We start from the raw sequence: 20985 nt of genomic DNA, 5'->3' as shown, positions 1-20985 counted from the left end.
ACCAGGCATGCTGAACTCTTATCAGGAGAAGGCAAGATAGCATGACAGGACAGCAGAGACAAAAGCACTGTTTAGTGATCAAACTGGTGAATTGCTGGTCAGCACATGGGCACAAATAGAGCTGGCAGAGCCACCAGGATGAATGACAATGTATCAGTGTTGTGTGCTCTATCCTTTTAGTAAGCTAAATGGTCACTTCTGTCACTGGCATTATTTATATGTTTTACAGCTGGGTATTTGCATACCTTGACTTCCCAATTTAAAAACAGGCAGCCAAAGAAAAGGCACCTTCTGTTTAGAAGGGATTAAAAAACCCCAATTCCCCAATCTTCTCTCTGCTTCACATGACTCTTACTAGGTTTGTTTCTGGCTGTAAACAATCTAATTCCAAACTCACCTTGTTAGCCAGCATTTGCTGTTGAGCCTCAATTTGTTGCTGTTGGCGTGATGCCATTTCCTGAAGTTCAGACAGTGTCATATCCATCCTTGGTGCACTTACCTGTCAAAGAAAACCCAGAGCATGCTAAGTCTAGAATTTGTAATTCGGCTAGCACTTAGGAGAGCCACTACAGAAAAGTATGATAAAAGCCTTTCAGAAATAACAACTGACTAGCCAATAAAATAATTAGAGAGACACAGCATCTTCTTATGGTAAAAGAATACACAACTGTACGCTCATATGCATATGTCACCCAACCCAACAACTCAGACAAAATGACATCTCTTGGAACTCTAATATTTCTAGCAAAATCCCAGCAGCATTTTAAAGAGGCATTTCAGAGCCCCTTATAATTCAGCTCAACATGAATCAGCTTTGACTGTCTGAGCCTAGAATGCTCAGCCTGTGGCAGGATGGATCTGGGCTCGTAGGTGTATCACTACAATTTAAAGCACTTCCACGTAAGTTAAAGAAAATAGAAAGTTTAAATATGGCTGGGCAGGAGGGAAAACACCACTCTCAAGGACAGCACTGTTATTGGTTGGTTGTTCAGCTATTTCCTGGATCCAGATTCAATCTTACACCCATAATTATGGAGCAAGAGCAGCAGACAACAGATTCGGTGCTGAAATAGTAACAGGTGTCAACTTGAAATCTGGAGATAGGGATTTATGCCAAAACTGCAAGTGAAAAAAAACCTCAAATTGAAGTAATATTAGAAAAGAATTCTGGTGAGAATTGAGAAGGGGAAGTATGGTGCATTTGCTGCTCTGAGACCACCTGTACAAGCACAGCTATGGAAGCCAGCAGATCTTGGTGACATCCTGAAAACTGAAAGCCAGGATGATAACTGCTAGAAGCTTTGTGTCTATTTTAGAGCAGCCCATAACAACCTCTCCACAACAGCCTCTTAGCTTCTTTCCATGCTATGATTTGCATCAGTACCTCCAAAGAGGGGAAGTCTCCATTTTCCTTATAATGGTAATTCTTCCAGAGGCCTGTGGGTGCTAAGTGTTATGATATATTCACTTAATGCCATTTTGCTTTTCCCAAGAGTTTATGATGTTACTTCAAAAATTAATCCCATTGTCTGATTCAATTCTCTCCAAAGTACCATGTCACCACAGAACATGTCTCTCAAGGCCCCATTAGACTTCTGCACTTGCCTTATGGGGCTATTAAAGGGTGAGTGGGGGTCCTGCTGAGCACTCCTTGGCTCTCCAGTCAACAAATTAGCTCATGGATGGGAATTACAGAGTCTCAGTTGGTGGGATATTGCCGCTAGTGCACTGTCCTGGCAGCAAATGTCACTTGCTGGTCTTCAACTAGCAGAAATCTCACAATGATGGGGTCTCCTAGTGCCAGGAACTGATATTCTCTGTATTCACAGTAGCTACAGCTAAACCCTATCAGTATCCCTCAGGATCCTTGAAGTACCCTCTCCTGAGGTAGATGATGCTGAGGATACCAGGGGCCTCTGGGCCAGTCACAATGGGGGGCATTTGCCACTTATCCCCTGTCAACTCACCTCAACCTCTAACACAGACAATTGCTGGCATCCCCCAGTCACTCCAGAGATCCAGATGGGTTCTGCACTCCTGTGCCTTGATGGCATCAGTGACACACATCAGTCATCTACTAAAGCTCTATACTTGCATGGATCTGATGTGCCAGGCCATCAAATCCACACAGTCCAGTGTGCCCTCAGTCAACCCTCTCCTCCTCCTGACCAAAGGCAGGGACCCTCTATTCCTGTTCTAGATCAGAATATTCTGGCTGACCTTTGCAATGCCAGACCAGAAGTCCCCTCACCATGGTTAAAGGAGGCAATTTCAGTCATTTTATGCCTGGTAGATCACAACTGGCAGCTACACTGACAGCCTTCTTGGGTGACTCTCTGAACAGCTCTCTTCCCTCTCAATTCACAGACACAGGCTTCCACCTTAGAGAGGGGTTCACCATCCCACTGCCTCATGTCCTGTCCCTGCTCACACAGAAATAACCAGAGTTTGTTACATGGCCTGCTCTTGGGGCTTCCCTCCCCTCTGTCTGGGGTAGGAGAGGACTGATCTCTTGGGCTACCCCTAAAGTCTGGGGTGCTGGCCCACAGGGATGTGGAAGTACCCAGTTTCTTCTGCATTTCAAAGCCAGGGGGATGCTGCCTCTACAGTTGGTGTATCCATCTGCAGGTAATACAGTGACACCAAAATGCTGGAATATGATGCAGGGGCACTTTGAACCACCTTCTTCCATAAGGCCACTGCATAAGGAACATCCTCTGGATCTTTAGGGACATTGTCACTTTTTAGGTCACTATAGGTGACTTCCAATACTGCTAATTCTCTCAAGTGCTGGATACCTTCAGGTGAAGTGATTCACTCTTCTGGGAATTTACAGGATCTTCCTTAGACACCTTGCCCTCACACTTGAGAGGAGCCGTGTCCAGAAACTGAAAATTGCTCTGTTTTCCAATTCCTCTTTCTATTTCCTGATCTCAGGATCCCAGCTGTTGGGCTCCATGACCTTCCAAGTACTGACTCAGCCCCATTTCCCCAGCACTGAAGCAGCCAGGCAGAAATCTGCTCATGTGGCTGGCAGCTGTAATCTTTTTACTAGTTTTGAAGTTCTGATGAGGTCAAGGACCAAGTAACTTTGTCTCCTGTTTGCTTTGTCTCACTCCTTGCAATGTCTTTTTTTGAAGGATCAGCTTCTTTATCTAACTCCCACTATCCTAATTCTCCTTCCTTTCCAACCAAGGATATGGATCTTCAGCTTACTTTGTTCATTTCCATATTTCCTTTTTCTCTCCTGGGGTACAATTATGGTGGTTTGAATCCCTGACTCAGCCCTAGTGTTCTCACAGTTTGGGGTCCTACCTCAACTACAGTGCTCTGAGTACTGACCTGTGGCTCACAGGCCCCAGTACAGGGTGACAGACAGCTGGGTTTCACTGGGGTAGGCAAGGCACCCTTCTCTCAGCTGGCATGTCAGCTTGCCAGGGTTGACTGATCACCTGTTCAGGTGTACAGCCCTAGGCAATGGGAGGTGACAAACACTCCAGGCACCTGCCCAAATCCTTCCACACACCCTGCCACCCAGGAACTGAATGCCTCAGAGCACATCTCAGTATCTCCTCACCTAAAGTTTGTTTTCTCTTACACCAGCACGACACTGAGCTCACAAACCCCACAGGGTGCCAGCAGTATTAGTTAATATTACTAACAGCTTATATACAGATGAGCAAAGACCATGGGAGCCTGCATTTTAAAAGCATTCACATCAGTCTCAGGCAGGGAGAGGGAGGACAGGTCCCCACAGGACAGCTCCCTCAGCATAACAAGGTCATCAGTGTGAGGGCATTAATTTGTTCCCAAACTCAGCAAAAAAAAAAAAAAAAAAAGATAAGCAGTGCAGCCGACAAACTCTATGTCCCACACAGGAGTTTGATACTTGGCAACTACTTTTTACTGTGGTACACAAAATATTTATATATGTATGTAGATATATATATATATAACTGCCTTTGTCTCACCCCTGTTTGGGGACCAAAAAGGACTGTGGTTGATTGACCTTGGCTGGATGCCAGGTGCCCACCAAGCTGCTCTACCACTCCCCATCCCTGCAGGACAGGGTAGAGAGAATAAGTTAGAAAACAACTCCTAGGCTGAGAAAAGGCAATTTACTAAAGCAAAAGCAAAAAAGTTTGTGCAAGCAAGCAAGGACAAAACACAGTTTATTCTCTACCTATCAGAGAGCGATGTCCAGGATGTTCCCAGGAAGCAGGGCTTCAGTGTAGGGAGCAGTTGCTCCAGGAGGCAAACATGGTAAAATAACAAATGTTTCCCCGTTCCTCCTCCTTCCCTCAGCTTTTGTATCTCAGCTGACGCCACAGGCCATGGAATATCCCTTTGGTTACTTTGGGTCAGCTGCTCTAGCTGTGTCCCCTCCCAGGACCTTGCCCACGGCCAGCCCCTTGATGTGGGGGATTGTTGAGACAGTGCTGATGCTGTGCCAGCCCTGTTCAGCAGTAGCCAAAACTCTGGAGTGTTATCAGCACCTTTCTGGCTGCCAATGCAAAGCACAGCACTGGGAAGGCTGCTGGGGGAAAATGAACTCCAGCCCAGCCAGACCCAATCCAACTAGCCATTGCATCAAGCACTTACCCCATTCTCTATTCTTCGGTCACCAGGCACTTTCACACCATTTCTTTTGAAGGCTGGATCTTGAGACCTTTGTCCAGTCCCTAGATAGAAATAGTCAAAGATGGTAAGGTAATACAAGATCTTTCTTATTCTTTTAGAGATAGCATTCAGCACAAAAGGAGAATCAGAACAATCACTATGGTGTAGAATCTGAACACCTGTTTTTATGCATTTACTACTAAGATAAATTCAAGTGATGACACAACACATTTTCTAAAGAGATTTCTGTTCAATGTCAACTTTTATGTTAAAATATAGGTCTATTCAAAAATACAGCTTAACCAATAAAAAACAGCTTAACCAATAGTCGACTGTTCCAGAATTTATCCTGTGGCAAACAGGCAGTCAGCCCCTACTAAATGTGCACTATAGATACACAGTTTGAAAGGGCATTTTCTTCTTTGTGACAGTCATGGTGTCAGTAAAAATGCTGCTTAACTAGAATCCTACCTTATTCCCATTAACTTATGTACAAATAGTGCTCAGATGCCCAATACCAAACTCACTGATTTCCCTGTAGAACATAAGTGTAATACAGGACAAAGCCATGCCTGTCACCTTCTTGCCCATTTAATTCCTATTTCAAGACCTCATTTCTGTGAGACTAATTCAGAAGTATAACTCCAATACATTGCTTAGCAATGCTGTGGCAAATAAAATTACAACAATCCTAATACTACAAGCAGCCTGTACTTGAAAAAAATACATTTTGACAACTAAACTGCTCATAAGATCCTCAGCAGGTAGAAATGGCACAGCTTTAGCTTTTCATGCACTCATTCTATCACCAGTACACACTTCAAATACCAAAATACACTTAGCCCTCTAAAATATGCTGGGTACAATGCCACTTCATAAATGCAGTATTTCCAGTACTGAGGAAGATTAAAAATGAAAACAAAAAAAAGGGGAGGTAGAAGAATCTGGTAGATTGATTTAAAGGTAAAAGTGAAAGATTCTACTGAAGAGATGAATGTGGGATACACAGAAAACCCCTGAAAAACTTAAAGTTATTTCCTTTACAGGTCACTCATTTCAATTTACAATGAGAATTATATTCTCAGAGAACTTGACCAGGCAGTTCATTTAATGCTATTCCTAAAACTAACACGTATGTAGGATAAACTTTGAAGAACTCTGTCTTTGCCAAGAATGCTAAGTTAATCACCCTGGTAAAGTATTATCCAGGTGAATAATCACCCAAATCACAGATTACATTACAGGCAACAGTCTGGTTACTATATTTAAAAGAAGAGATCAGTACACCACAGATCTCAAGATATTTTGCTGGAGAAAATACATTTAACACAGTATGCCCTTGGATGCTTTGGTGATACCCAGCTCTAGAAAACCAGCAGAAATTTCAGTTTGGATTTACTGTTCCCAGCTATGGCAAGGGAAGATGAAACCTTTACAAAAATTAGCTCATGGTCAGACAGAAAAGGGCTGCAATGCCTACTGGCTATGAACACTAATAAATAACACACACAAGCTGGTTCCTTAACCTTGAAGAATGCAACAGGACTTGAACAAACAAACCAGCTGAGATCAAGACCTACCTGCTTCCCGGCAGGGAGAGCGCTCGTGCCGGAGAAAGAAACGCACCTCGCTCCTCTGCATTCCAAACCTCTGCAGAATATCCAGCATCCGCTCGCCATCAGCTATGGGACGTTCTGAAAAGGTCAAAAATCAGTTAACTGCTACAGCTCACCATAGCTTGGGCCCACACCAAACCAAAAATCTGTCCATCTCTCACCTGAACACCTGTTAGCACATAGCATTTTCCCTCATCCAAGGTATTTCTACTTTCCACTTAAGAAGCTGCTGCATTGCTCCTTGCTTCTGAAACTAAACCAACACCTCTGAACAGCAGCCCAGCACGGGAAAACAAACAGGGAATTTAGAACTTTCAGTTCTAGTGCCCTCATTTTGTATGTGTAAATCACCTTACCCACTCACCAGCGCAGGAAATGTGCTGTTGTACCATCCACTCCTCTTCTGTGACACCTCATTCCTTAGTCATTCCCACCCCCTCCCCAGGGGCACTGCTGCCACAATTCCCTACAGGGACTCAATTACTTCCTAATTCCCGTGAGAATGAAGTGAGATGCAAAGATAAACTCTCAGGGAAGAGGAATTCTTCTCCTAACGCTGGATGGCAGCCCTTGCATTCATGCTGAGGCAGAAGCACTCAACACCCTGAAGAGGCTCCTTGGCAGTACCCAGCAGGCCTGATCCCCAGCGTGCCAGCACAGCTCCTGTCACTTCAAGTGTTCTCCCACAGCTCCTGTCAGACACAGATCCAGCTCATTGTCTTGGACAGCAAATTTCATGAAGTTCAGACAAGATGCATTTTGAAAGCCCTACTTCTGATAAACCTTGAAAAGCTGAACTACTTTGGATTTACAGCTCAAAGTAAAAAAAGGATCAGACAGTGAAAAGTGAGCCCAGTAAGAACTTGCCATTTCCTTTCAAATGACTGAGATGAAAATGTTATATGCACATGTTCCACTGAATTTCTTTTCTGGCTTTTATTCCTAAACTCAGAATTCAGTCATATAAGTAATTTTTATGCCCTACCTGCTGCCTTTTGATAATAGAAAAACACAGCGAGAGTCTAAATCTACCAGTACTCCTCCTTTTCTGTATTACCATTCTTTAAAAATTTACATACATCACAGCCAGGCACTCACAGGCAGAATATAACCAGAATTACTTATTGGCCTCTAAATCTTTACATAGAATCAGTTTCTTTTGTTACTCTAGACATTTTACTTTTTTTTTTTTTTTTTCCCCTGCCTATTTTAAATGTGATAGCAACAATGTGGTCAGTGTATCACAGTAGTGAATTTCCACAGTCAGGATATTGTCACAGTATCTTCTAACAGCATTGGGTCTCATGGTCATGTTGGACCCATTTGTGCTGGATGCCAGACAAGCAGAAAATATTGTTCCTGGCCTGAGAAATAAGACAAGCAGACAAAGAATGAAATTAAATACCACCATTTTTGCACCAGTTTCATTTTTCCTGACATTGCTTTTGTTGGCGGTTTCCTTTCACTTTTTTAATTGAGGAGAGGGAAAAACAGAAAAAAAGAAACCAGAGTAGTTCATTCATATTCAATAAATTCTTTCAAAAAGTCACTATCTTAATATGAAATAATCTTTTCAGCAGGAAAAATTGTTGGCATTATGTATAAATGTTTTCAGTTTCATAAAAAAAGGAGCTGCTAACATGTTTTCAGTATGTGAAAAGCTCTTTTCAACATAAAAGTGTTTCTTTAAATGAAAATGCTGCAGCTGTGCTCCAGCAATCTAGGAAGGAGAATTTCTGGAGTCACCGTCAAAAGAGATTAGCTTTACAGAATAAGCAAGTAGGTCACTGTTACAGAAAAAGCCGTCTCTTGGCAGTTACTTGTCTAGACAGCAAAAAACGTTCCTCATCTGCTAAACCTTAATTCAAGGGAAAAAAAAGGCAAAAAACAACAACAAATCAACAGTACCATTGGCAGATTTTTGTCTTAAAGGCTATACAGCAGGCTTATGAGGCAGATTTCTAGCAGCTCAGCAATACTTCAGCTGAAACTCTATAATCAAGGGAGATGCCCTTTACACAAGGATTCTGTCAATACCACTCACTGGCTTCAAAGGAAGGTCAAAGAGATTTTCAAATACCAAACAAATGTACATTTGGAAAGCTCAAGAAGAATGGACAATTATTTTTTCTTTTTTTTTCCCACATCTGTCTCAGAGGGGAAAAAAAGGAGATCTTTATACATGCACTCCTTTTGACTGCTTACCACAGCAGGCAAGGTAACTGCCTAACAGAATTCTGACAAAAATAGGAAGGTCAAGAAATTTTGCCCTGATATTCACCAAATTTCAAGCAAAACTAGGAAGACAAGGAGAGCAGTAAACTTGCCCCCTTTCAGAGAGCAAAGCACGCTTGCAGCAGTCATTCAAAGTAGGCTTAATAAGGTCTGACAATAGAGGCTAAAATTCCTGAGCAAGTGTCAGAAAAAGAAACAAGCGATGTAAGAAGGATCCTGATAATTGAAGTCTGAGAAGTCATTTTCCAGCACAAATCTTTTGTTTCTATCCCCAGAGGTCAGCTGTCCTGCACATGTTTGTTTTAAAGCAGTTGAATTTGTTCAGTGTAATATGCAAACAAAACAGAAATCATGGCTAATCCTGGCAGAACAAGATGGAAAACTTTGCTGACATCTAAAATGAGATTAGCAAAAAGCTAAAAGTATTTCTCTCCCCTGCTGCCTCCTCCCCTCACCAAGGGGAAAATAAACCAAAAAAACCAGAATATACATGAAAACATCTTGCAAATGCAATTACACAGGTGCCTAAGATATATCTTATCGAAAGCAACAAGCATGAATCCAGTATTCAAAGTTTTTAATGCTACTGAGCTAGCTGCAATTTTGTTAACAAGTACATTTGGGAACAGTATCTGGAACTTCAGCAAGGCCAGTTGCTGAGCCCTGCCCTTGGGTCACAACAAGCCCAGGCTGTGCTACAGGCTGGGAGCAGAGTGGCTGGAAAGCTGCCCAGTGGAAAGGGACCTGGGGGTGCTGGTCAACAGCAGCTGAACATGAGCCAGCGTGTCCAAGTAGGCCACTGACACCCTGGCCTGTATCAGCAATAACGAGGCCAGCAGGACTGGGGCAGTGACTGTCCCCCTGTACTGGGCACTGGTGAGGCCACACCTCGGGTGCTGTGTTCAGTTCTGGGCCCCTCACCACAGCAAACACTGAGGGGCTGGAGAGACTCCAGAGAAGGGCAGTGGAGCTGGGGAAGGGTCTGGAGCACAAGCCTGATGGGGAGCAGCTGGGGGAGCTGGGGGTGTTCAGCCTGGACAGGATGATCAGGGGTGACCTTATCGCTCTCCACATCTGCCTGAAAGGAGAGTGTAGCCAGGTGGGGATTGGTCTCTTCTCCAACAAGTAACACAAACCAGAGGAAAGAGCCTCAAACTGCATCAGGGGAAGTTACGGTTGGACACAAGGAAGAATTTCTTTGTTGAAAGGCTGGTTAAGCATTTCAGCAGGCTACCCCAAGGGAGGTGGTGGAGTCACTAGCCCTGGAAATGTTCAAGAGAAAAGTGGACACAGCACTTAGTGCCATGGTCTGGTTGGCACAGTGGTGCTCGGTCAAAGGTTGGGCTCAATGATCTTGTCAAGGTTTTCACTGTAAAAATGGATGAAGGTTTTTTTGTCTTACAACAACAGCTGCCCAAGCAACATTTAGATATCTGTTCTTGTGTCTCTCATGATGTCTCTGCAAAGATTAAACTCAGAAAAAGTTCCCTGCTTACTTTATGTTCCTGTACCAAGATTATTTTCTTACACCTCCTTGGCTAGCAGAGAGGCTGATAATTTGATTATATAAATAGAACACATATTGTATTGTCCCACTCAGAAGTTCACTTTTCAGCTTAACAAGAACATTTGGACACTAAGCACTGGTAGACTTCACTTGCCTCTTAGTATAGGTGCTCTCCTTAGATTTCAGGACAATCTCACTGCCCTTTCTAGCACACTCTACATCACCACCTCAAAAGCCAAGCAAGAATCCAGGTTCAGGAAACATGAGAGGAGCTGCCCACTCTAGCACAGCTCCAATTTCAGTACCAACAGGAGAACCCTGTTCTCCTCACCACAACCACTTGTGCTCTTTAACGGGGTGTGGGCACAAAGGCTACCTATAGATTCAGCAGTTTTACTTAAACCTTTATTTTACTTCTCTTTCACTGTAGACTTCAGTATTGTGTTAATTTAGACAAAGGAGTACAATTAAAATACATTCCTAGAAGATCTCTTTCCATGATGAATTGGTGATTTTATTTTATCATTTATGAAGCAAATCATCTTTATCTTTCTTAGGAGAAGAAAAAAATCTGTTCCATATTTTAGACTTAGAAATATCAGAAACATTATATCTCTGTCAGAAGTGAGTAAATATCCAGAGATAACTCAGGTATCTCATAGCATTAAACAAACATCCATCTCACCAAAGACTTCCTTGAACAGATGTGAGCCTGAGATAACAGCAGAGGAAGACAGAAATATAAGCCCTTATCATCTGATTCTTTTATAATCTTATTGAAGCATCTCAAAAGGTTGGCTCAGACAATTATTTTTCATTACTCGAAATCCTGTCAGGGATTCATCTATCTTATGCCTCTGGATGGCTCCCAGTATCTAATGAGTACCATGGAGACAGGAGATAGTCCAGAGCCCTTTCCCATTTAAACCATGAGACATTAGTAATATTTCAGGTGTTATTTGTGGATATAGTCTCCAGTTCCAGTGGAGCACAGCAAGTTAGGGAGATTTGAACTCCCAAGATCAGAAGAACATAGAAAAAGAAGAGAGTTACAATGAGCCACATGCACAAACCCCTTTTCCACAGGCTTGAAAGGACAGTCAAAAGTAGCTTCTCCATCCTCCCTGTCACCCACTGTTTTTAGAGCACTTCACCAGGTAACTCCCACTACTTCTGCTAACACACCCCTTCCCATCCACACTCAATGTAATTGGTAACACTGAAGGTGTCATCAGAAAAAGGAAGCTTTATTTTGCCACTGCAAGTGAAAATGGCTGTGGGGTTAAAGAAATTATTTTGAACTAGTCATAGAACTACTAATACTTAGTATTTCAAAACACCCATAAAGGCTTGCTGGGATCCCGCCATGGGGAGGAGGAGGAAGGGAAAAACTCTCTCACATCCCTCAGGCTCATCCAAGTCACAGAAAGGCTGGACAGACACAAGAACATCTTCATGCTTAAGCTCACTTTTGCTTGTAACCCAATTTCACATGTGTGAACCTTCTTTCAGGTGTGTTAACATACAGCCAGTCTGATGAAGAAACCAATGAAATGGTAATGGAAAACTCTCTGGGACAGGATCACACCTGTCAGGTCTCCATGTGCTACTTTTTCAGGAGCAGACAATGCCCAGTATTTCATCAGCTGCCAGCCTGACCTACCTGAGCCACACCACACCTCAGCAAGGTGGCACTCGCTCTCCCCGGGCTCCTTGCACAGCTCCACCACATCTCTGCAGGTTGTCTCGGGAGTGACTGGCACCTCAGTGAAGTGCTGCTCGTTGTTACTGAGGTACACGGTCAGAAACATCTGCAAACAACAAAAGCACACGTTACTTTCCAACACAAAGCAGACTGCACCTTGGAGTCACAACCTGCTCATTAAACGCATTTTCTAAATTTTCTAAACAACCCCAAATATCTTTAAGGTATAAGCAAGAGAAACAGAATTACTACAGAAGTAATCCCCTGTTCAACCAAATTACATTGCTGGAGGATTACTCAGTTTTAAATCTGGACCTGGCGCTCCTTCCTTCTCTCTTCAGGTGATGTGCCAAAACTCCTCCCTCCTTACTATGTGCATATGTATCCTGCAATCATTTGACAGCAGGAGAAACAGTCAACTAGAGTTCAGCAGGAGTGAAAAACAATGGTAATTACATCTGGTATAAAAAAGACCAGAGCTTACTACATAGGCAGTGAAGTGGAAAGACAATTTGCATTTCTGTAACATATTTCATCAAAAGGTCCCTAGAAACACATGACAACTTGCTCTGCCCTTTGTCACCCCCCAAACCCCATTCCCAGGAAACCAAGGATATTTTACTTGGCTTCCTCTTCACAGCTGGAAAAGGATCCTCGATCTTTGGTTTTTCTGTTTATACACACCACACAGATGTTGTTCTTGCTCACGTCTTTCCTGCCACAGCTACTAAACGAGCACTCTAAAAAATTAGTTGCCATATTTGATAGAAAACGTTGATGATTGCTGCCTCTGAGCACCATCCTGCTACATGCTATTAATATTAAACTGCTATCAAAGTTTAGCTGCTAGCTAAAAATTAATGTCAATTCTCTTGAGACCAAGTCTCAGCTTCAGTCTCAACTGGCTATTAGACACATGGCTTCCAGCAACACAAAAATCAGTCAAATATCTCCAGAAAGCAATTACTCTGCTAAGGATTTCAAGCAACAGCAACCTATACAATTCAGGATTTTTCAAACAGATGGAAAAGGTGTTTTCTCAAGGAAAGACATAAATCCTTGCCTGTCCTCATTTCTACAGGGTGAAAGGGGTATACATCCTCAGTAGCAACAGTTCAAGAGGTCAAAAAGGAAGAAAACGAGGCCAAATCAAACAAGGGAAGAGAGGTATAAATAACCTTCTAAAGAAGTTTAAATAATAATTTTTTAAAAGTAACAAAACCATTACCACATGCAGTACTTGTGTGATTTTGTGTAAATACTATGGAATTTGAGTTTTTTATGCCTTTGCAAAGTGAAATTTAGCCCCATCTGTTTCACAGCTTTAGGAATCCTCTGTTGGGGATTCTCACAGAAATACAACCATGCACATGCACATTCCTGATGTCTCTAAAGCCTTTCCAGGGCTCTTTTGAGTGCCAAGACCTCCTTTAACCCTATGTGAGAGGCTGCCTTTACTCTTTTAAAAGCTTTTGACAAAAACATTACAGACTCTGCACACCTTGTTATACAGAGTGCAAGTTTTGGCCCACTCCTGGCAGTATCAACACTTGGAACAGTGTTTTTGGGGCCCTGCCAATGCACCAAGAGCACAGAATTTCTGACCACTGGTTTTGCCCAGCTGGCCAAGACAAGGGTTTCTGATAAATTCCTGAACATCTTCTACAAATATTCACAGAGAGGAAGCTGAAAGCAAGCTCAAAGCTGCCTGATGGCTACACTCCCCCACCCATTTCCTTGTCACTTTATGAGAGGGGGGAAAAAAAAACAAAAAAAAAAAAAATCAACAAGAAAACCAAACAAAAAAGCCAAACTTGGAGCTTGTAAAGAGGGAAACCAGGAGAGAGGATGTGGAGGTAGGTAAGATCGGTTTACCACACACTTATTATATAGTGAAGATGAGCACAACTGGCTCTGATGCCTACAGTACAAGGAGGTAGTGACCTAAATTAAGAGACAAAGCTTTCCAAGCAGGAACTCTGACACTTGGCTTTAATCTTTTGTCACAGAACACGCTACCTTTCAGATGCAGTGTCTCTGACCCCCCTAAAGGAGCCTGACAGTGAAGGATGTCAGGTGCAGCCAGGTAAGAATATCTCAATCACGATTACTGGGGCAGAAGAATATAAAATAAAAAAGAAGTTCCCAAATAGACTTACAGCAGGGTTATGTAGGTGTGTAAAACATACCAACCCTTCACATTTAATGCTGTATAACCTTGTATTCAGAACACCACTAAATGGCGCAGGCTGTGCGTCTGCAATAACATTTGTTAATTTAAAAGATGAGCTCACAGATGGGAATTAAGAGAAAATTATAAAAACCATGGCATTATACACAAAGCAGACCTAATTTGACCCTAGCACGGCTGTTCACCCTTCAGTGTGCCTGCCTATATCCAGTTGTTAATCCTCAGGATTTAGCAATACAGACAACTACACAGGAAGGATCACGAGTTGCCATTTCTATCCACAATGCTCAGGATAATTACTAATACATTAAGCCAAGAGCACTCAAACCTGCTATGTGGGGGCCATTTCTGGGACTTGGGAGTGTCTGCATTACCTCTAGTCCAAATATTCTAGGAATTAAGGAAAGGAAAAGCAACCAAACTGCAAATTCCCTAAAAAAAACCTAAGTCCTTAGAATCTAAAGCAACTAAAATGTTATGATACTGATCTTACCTCATCCTGCTTCCCTTCAGCTCCAGGGGCAATGCTGAGATGTTCAAGTTCTCCAAGTAGCTGCACTCCTCTTGCACCGAATGGTGTCACATTTGTCACCACTGCCTGCTCACCTGCAAGGCCTCCCGGGGTACCCTGCTGCCCACCTGGGCACACTGGAGCCTAAGGCAAGCTGACCCAAGAGTGTCCATCACAGAGACACCTCTTCCCAGACAGGAGTGGGAAAGGTGAAGAAACCAATGTGAATGAACACCTACTGTGGCTTCTTGGTGCTGCTCATCACCCTTGGTGGCTGCTGTGGCCTGCACCACCTCAAAATGGGGTCCCAGGGATTCACTCATGCTTCCCCTGGTTCAACTGTGCCATTCATTAACCACCCTACCAGTTAGTTTATATCACTGTTTTATTGCTGTGTGGCAACAAGAAACAATGGAAGTGAGTACTCTTGTGACACTTTGTTCAGAAGCTGGAGTCCCTACACCCACCTAGAGCACAAAACAGTTTCTTGCTCCTCCCTGAAACTGAAGATATTACGACAGTTGTATACAAACATCCAGCAATTTCAAAGGGGAAAAAGACCAAACCCAACATGCGAAACATTCCGTTTCAAACTGAAACTGAAACTTCGGCATAAATGAAGGACTTGATTAAAAAAAAGCAAATGGAAAGACAAATTTGAGTCAGACCTTATACTTTTTTTAAAGACAGCATGAAAACAATTACTGAAACATCTGAAAATTCCATATAGCCTTGGATGAGGGTTTTTTCCTCTAGACTTTCAAAGACTGAGTTTTAGGAATGCCCAGCACACAGACCAAGCATTTTTTGAACAGGACTCAGATCCCTAAGTAAGTTCTAAACAAAAAGATTTCCCTCCCTTTTCCTAGCCCACAGACATGCTCACTATAGGTACTGAAAAGCTTTAAAATACAAAAGCACTGCAGTACTTTGGCATACTTGGGAGAAAACAGAGGTGTTGTGTATCTACTGAAGCAGTTCCTTTTAAAAATCACATCACAGATTCCAGCTGACTCTGCTCCAGCTTAGAAAACAGAAGTTTGCAGTTATGGAGCCACCAAATGAGGCAGTTCGATCGGCTGCGCCAAGGACATCAGAGAGAAGACCAAGGTCACACGAGCTAAATCAAGGGACAGTTTTTGCAAGGAATGACTGCAGTGTTTGACTTACAAACAACTGGATGGAAAAGCAGAGTACTGAATATAAAGGGACCTCGTGTCTCAAAAAAGCCTGCCACTTAAGTCACAAACATTAAAAAAAATACATACTGCTGTGAAGAACAGCTTTGAGTATCCTCAGTACAAAATTTATCATTTTGATTCAACTCATATTATTTATGAATGAGCTCTAACTACAGCCTAAGTCAGGACTGTAACACACTCAGGAACAGGAAGGGAGCGTAGCAAGAAAAGCAACCAAACTGAAGGACAGAAGAGGGCATCAATTAAATCAAGTCACAGGCCATTTTATAATCCTCCATCTCTCTTCTGTACATCATCCCAAACAGCCTGACATTTGCCTGCAAATCTGACCCATTCATCACTGAGCTCATCAACGGGACCATTTCATACAATTACACCAATATTAAATACAAAAGGTCTCAACGTCTGCAAATACATTTTCAACAGAAAGTAAAATATTTAATAATGGTTAACTGTGTAAAAGTGCTAGGCTATGACCACACTTTATTTTGGCTCCTGCTTTGTGTTGCCACACAAAACAAAAACTAAAAACAAAATAATAAAAAATCCAAACCCAGAAGAAATCATTTCCAAAAACTAACCTGAGTAAACACATGTCTTATAATTCACATCCATCCAACAAGATCTCATTTCACATCAAAGGCCTTGTATCACTCTACTCCTTAGATCAGAAGGCCTCAATTATTGATTAAAAGGGAGGGGGGAAATAGAAATGCAATTTACTTTTCAGCTTTGATGGTGTTTCTGCAAGGATCAGACTTCTCTTACTCCTTAGTTATCATGAAGCTGATGTCACGCATCTTCGGTATTAAAAGGGTGCTCAATTGAATACTTTGTAACTAATACACTAATAGTATTCAAGATTCAAATATTCAGGACAACACTCTTATATGGGGCATGATGTAAATTAAAATATATTTAATTAATTTTTGAAACTATCAGAGTTAAAAGGGACAGATTTCCCCCCTCCCCGCATTTCTAGGGAAAGATTTAATTCAGGTCATGAAATGTCAGCAATGGGCAGCAATCAGCAAAACTCAGTCCCTTACAAAATACAACCAAGAAGAGAATATATTAAAAAAAAGAAGAGCCCTGTTTTTCACTATTGTCTGAACTCCTAACTTTATGGAGGCTTCCTGCACAGCATGCACGATACAATACAAACTGTGGCATCTATTCCCACAGTATTCTTCAGCTTCAAAGCACTTTACAATCAGGAAGTCATGACACAAGCAAGCAGTTTCCTACTTTACAGGCAGGGAAACTGAGGCATACAAGAAGGCAATAACAGAGCCAGTCCCATTATTTGATAGCCAAACAAGCACACTACCTCTGGAAAATTTGATTCATTTTGTTACCTTGCATCAGAGCTAATAATATAATTCTGTACCACATTCTGTATAAGCTGCATTTCAGACTGAAACCTAATCCCTTCAAGCACTTATTACCTGTGTTGAAGGTTTCCATATTTCTATAACACAGCTAAGTAGTGATTTTAGCTTGCATAACAAATTTTCTCAGCTCTCATTTTTAAGGAGGCATTCGAGGTCGCTCTTTAGGTCTTTTCAAACCTCAACAGTTTCTATGAATTTACATCCTGAACTAAAATGTAATTTTAGAAGCTACTTTTAGTTAGATCAAAAACTAGCAACATAGAAATTTTGGAACACATTAACTATCACATTTCAAGTGCAGGCGACAGAAATGAGAAATAACTGCTTTCACCCACAGCTTAAACTACTACTAAATCTTCCCTGATAAATACAAAACCCCTCCACACAAAGAGTTTTAAATTTAAGTCTTGCATCTTACCTAGTAGGAGCAACGACACTGCACCTTCCCAGATGGCTACAAAGAAATCAGTGGCTAAAACAGATATTTTTGCTGACTTGATGCAACTTTCTAAACAGCAGAAGACAGCCTGCACAACAGCACATTTTCCTGTTCTGATAAGCAGCAGTCACAACTGGTGCACAGTTACAGCTCTCCATTCAGTGCAAAATATACCACAATAAAGTAATTCAGTGATTCTTCAGCATGAAGTCCCTCAGAACCTGAAAACCATCCTTCAGGAGGCAACATCCTCACTTATTGTGCCTAAAGATTAAGGTAAGCAAAAGATTAAGGTAAGCAAAGATAATAATAGACTTACTAGAAGACAGGCACAGGGGATGACTGCTATCCCCGATCCTTTTCATATCCAGCCATGCAAAAAGGGTTCAACAGAAATGCAGAGTGAAGTTTAGTATTTGCCTCCAGACACACCCAAACACATGGAGTTCAGCTCCTGCCATCTCACCCTCCGCACACACTACTCCGTTTATTTTGCACTGGCTTTGGGCCATAAATACGAGAAAGGAAGTTATGATGCAAGGTAGGTGGAGTACTGTAGGAAGCACCATGAGATTGCTCATATTATTTCCAGTCTATATAAAGCACAGCCTTTTTCCCTTTTCATTGTATCACAGCAGAAAACAAGACCGAGCCTTTACTCTCAACGGCATGGTAGAAAGTACAGATTATTTAAATGATAAGTTTGTTATGCATTTGTGTTTTATCTTTAGCAAAAATGTCAGTTTTTTCCGGGACTTAAAATACAACACACATCTATGTGCACTTTGAGGAGGGCATGGGGGAAAATGAGCTGGAAGCAGCAAAGAGGAAGCTTTCCCTTTCCTTTTTTTTCTCCTCCCTTTCATCCTTACTGTAGAGAGAACAGAATGAAAGCCATCTGCTTATGGTATATGCTAGTTCAACTGGGCAAAGGCTATAACACAAATGCCACATTACATCTCACTATCAGGCATCTGAATCATCACAATGGGAATCTGAAGAGCTGCAAGGGAAACAGCCCAAGTTTTGGCCAAGTATTGTTACTGTCTGAAATTAATGGATGGACGTTTGCTCTCATTCTACTTCATGGACTGCAATTTCAACAACAGAACTCAGCAGTGCAGTTCAGACTTACTAATGAGGAATATGCAATAACGATCTTCCTGCCAAATCTTGTAGAAAATCATTATCTTAGATTAGCAATTTTGATTTTGTGAAGTCTATCAGGCCATAGCTCAGGACTGGTAAACACAGGATTCCAGACCTACATCCCCCCTTCTTTCAGCAGAGCATTATGCAGACAGTCTTTTAAGAGAGCTTTCCAAAGAAAGACTTTTACTTTGAACCCAAGTTATGTTTTCCAACTTGACATTTTTCTTCAGGCATTTTCATACACAAGAAAGCAGAAGTCCTCCCACAAGCCAGACACCAGAAAGGTCTATGCAAATATAGCTCACTATTTTAAATGAACACTCAGCACAGGAGCAACCTAACTCCCCATTCCTTGGCTGAGCTACCACGTACCACACAAGGCAAGAAAATATTTTAAAGCCACCCATACTTTTGCACTGCAAGTATCTATTGCAACATCAGCATTTACTAGGAAAAAAAGCCACAAAAAAACCCTGAAAGTGTGTAGTAGGTTGACCCTGGCTGGATGCCAGGCACCCACCAAAGCCTCTCTATCACCACCCCCCTCCACAACTGAATGAGGGAGACAAAAGATAATGAAGGAATCATATGTTGAGATAAGATGCTGGAGATCACTCCCCAAAAGTCAGAGGCAAAACAGATTCAAATTAGAGATATTAACTGGATTTCTGACTAAAAAACTCAGAGCAGGATAATAAGAAGTACAGGCAAGACTTTTCCCCCACCTTTCCAGCTCTAGCTCTTCCCCCACAGCGGTGCAGGGAAATAGGAATAAGGATTATGGTCAGTTCATCACATGCTCTTCCTGCTGCTGCTCAGGGAGAGGAGTCCTTCCCCTGCTTCAGTGAGGGGTCCATCCCATGGGATAAAGATCTCCATGAACTTCTCCAGTTCAGTCCCCCTCAGGGGTAACAGCTCTCCACAAGTTGCTACAAGGCAGGTCACTCTTCCACACAGTGCAATGTTTCAGAGGCACAGTGTGAGTCTCCCACAGGGTCACAGGTCCTACCAGGAAACCTACTCCAGCATGGGCTCCTCTCTCCACAGGTCTGAAGGTCCCTTCCAGGAGCCTCTTCCACCATGGTTCAGTGCTCACTCACAGCCTCCTCTGAGACATCCCCCTGTTCCGGTGTGGGTTCTCTCCATGGGCTGCTGGTGCATCTCTGCATCTCCATGGACCTCCAAGTGAGGCAGGGGCATAGCTGCCTCCCCATGGTCTTCACCACAGGCTGTCAGGGAATCTCACTTCCTGTGGCTGGAGCACCTCCTGCCCCTCCTTCTGTCCTTGGTGTCTGCAGAGTTGTTCCTCTCACATATCCTCACTCTGCTCTTCTCCAGCCACAACTGCATCTGCACAATATGGTTTTTTCCTTCTTCCTAAATATATTATCCCAGAGGTGCTGCCACCATTTCTGACTGGTCTAGCCTTGGCCAGCAGCAGGTCCATCGTGGAGCTGGCTGGAATTGGTTCTGCTAGACATGGAGGAAGCTTCTGGCAGTTTCTCACAGATGCCACCCTTGTAGCCTCCCCCCACCAAAACCTGGCTGTACAAACCAAATACAAGGATAAAAACCAAACAAACTGGCCTGTAAGATATATAAAATACATTGGTTTCAATAACACATGTAGGAAACCACAGCCTTTTTTTACTGAGCACCCACATTTGCCAACACAAATCATCTATAGATCATTCTGCTCAGACCTGAATACACTTGGATTTGCATCAATGTAGTTAAACAACTGCAGAAATTCAGAGTAAACAAACCCTGAATATATTCTTCATATTACACCACACAGCAGCATGTTCACAGGTCCCTTATCACTGCCATCTGTGTAGCTCCTCTCCTTCAACATATTCCCTTCCACTCCGAAATACTTGTTCCCTTTCTCCCCAAATCCTTCCTACTGCCTCCTTGCAGACACTGCTTTTGCACTATGCAACACTTTTCCATAAACTCCTGCAAGCTGTCAAAAATCAAGCCCTCACACGGTGTTTGTATTGGTGTCCCACTTACAGCTTGCTCCTCCTCCTCCTCCTGAAGCCAGCAAAGGAGAATTGGATCTTTGGAGGTTTGCCCCTTCAAGAAGACTCTGCCTCTTCTTCTGCATTCAGCACCAAGTTATAAACATTTCATACACAAGGAGAATGAAATTAACATTATTTTCATGCAGATAAAAAATGTTACCATGTAATTCTTGCAATAGATGTGTACTACAGAAAAGGGGAATGTACGAGTCCAACTTATACAACATAATCACAGGGGGTTCCAGTTGCTCCTCCTCCCATTCTTCAGTATCAAAACACAGACTGTTCTAATGATCCTAAAGTCAAGGCAACATCCAAGCATGAGTGGGGTTATGAACTCAAGCTTCAGCCTGAATCATCTCAATTTTCTGTACTTGCGTCAAACC

General features: G+C 42.5%; 1 protein-coding gene across 4 annotated transcripts in view; it reads right to left on the bottom strand.

The window, feature by feature from the left end:
* The window catches only part of TP53BP2 (tumor protein p53 binding protein 2), a 52990-nt gene that overhangs the window by 20358 nt on the left and 11647 nt on the right, over positions 1-20985 (bottom strand). For 2 of the 4 annotated variants that reach the window (XM_015622667.3, XM_015622669.3), the window contains exons 2-5: positions 11642-11789; positions 6201-6314; positions 4603-4682; positions 398-499 (exon numbers count right to left, since the gene is read on the bottom strand). In XM_015622667.3, the coding sequence (XP_015478153.1) occupies positions 398-499; positions 4603-4682; positions 6201-6314; positions 11642-11789 (444 nt within the window). Of the gene's footprint in view, positions 1-397; positions 500-4183; positions 4264-4602; positions 4683-6200; positions 6315-11641; positions 11790-17739; positions 17835-20985 lie in introns of those variants that run through there. The other 2 variants (XM_015622668.3, XM_015622670.3) reach the window with 2 other exon arrangements.

The sequence above is a fragment of the Parus major genome, chromosome 3, assembly GCF_001522545.3.
Source record: "Parus major isolate Abel chromosome 3, Parus_major1.1, whole genome shotgun sequence".
Lineage (NCBI taxonomy): Eukaryota > Metazoa > Chordata > Aves > Passeriformes > Paridae > Parus > Parus major.
This window is presented reverse-complemented; position numbering and strand designations above follow the sequence as displayed.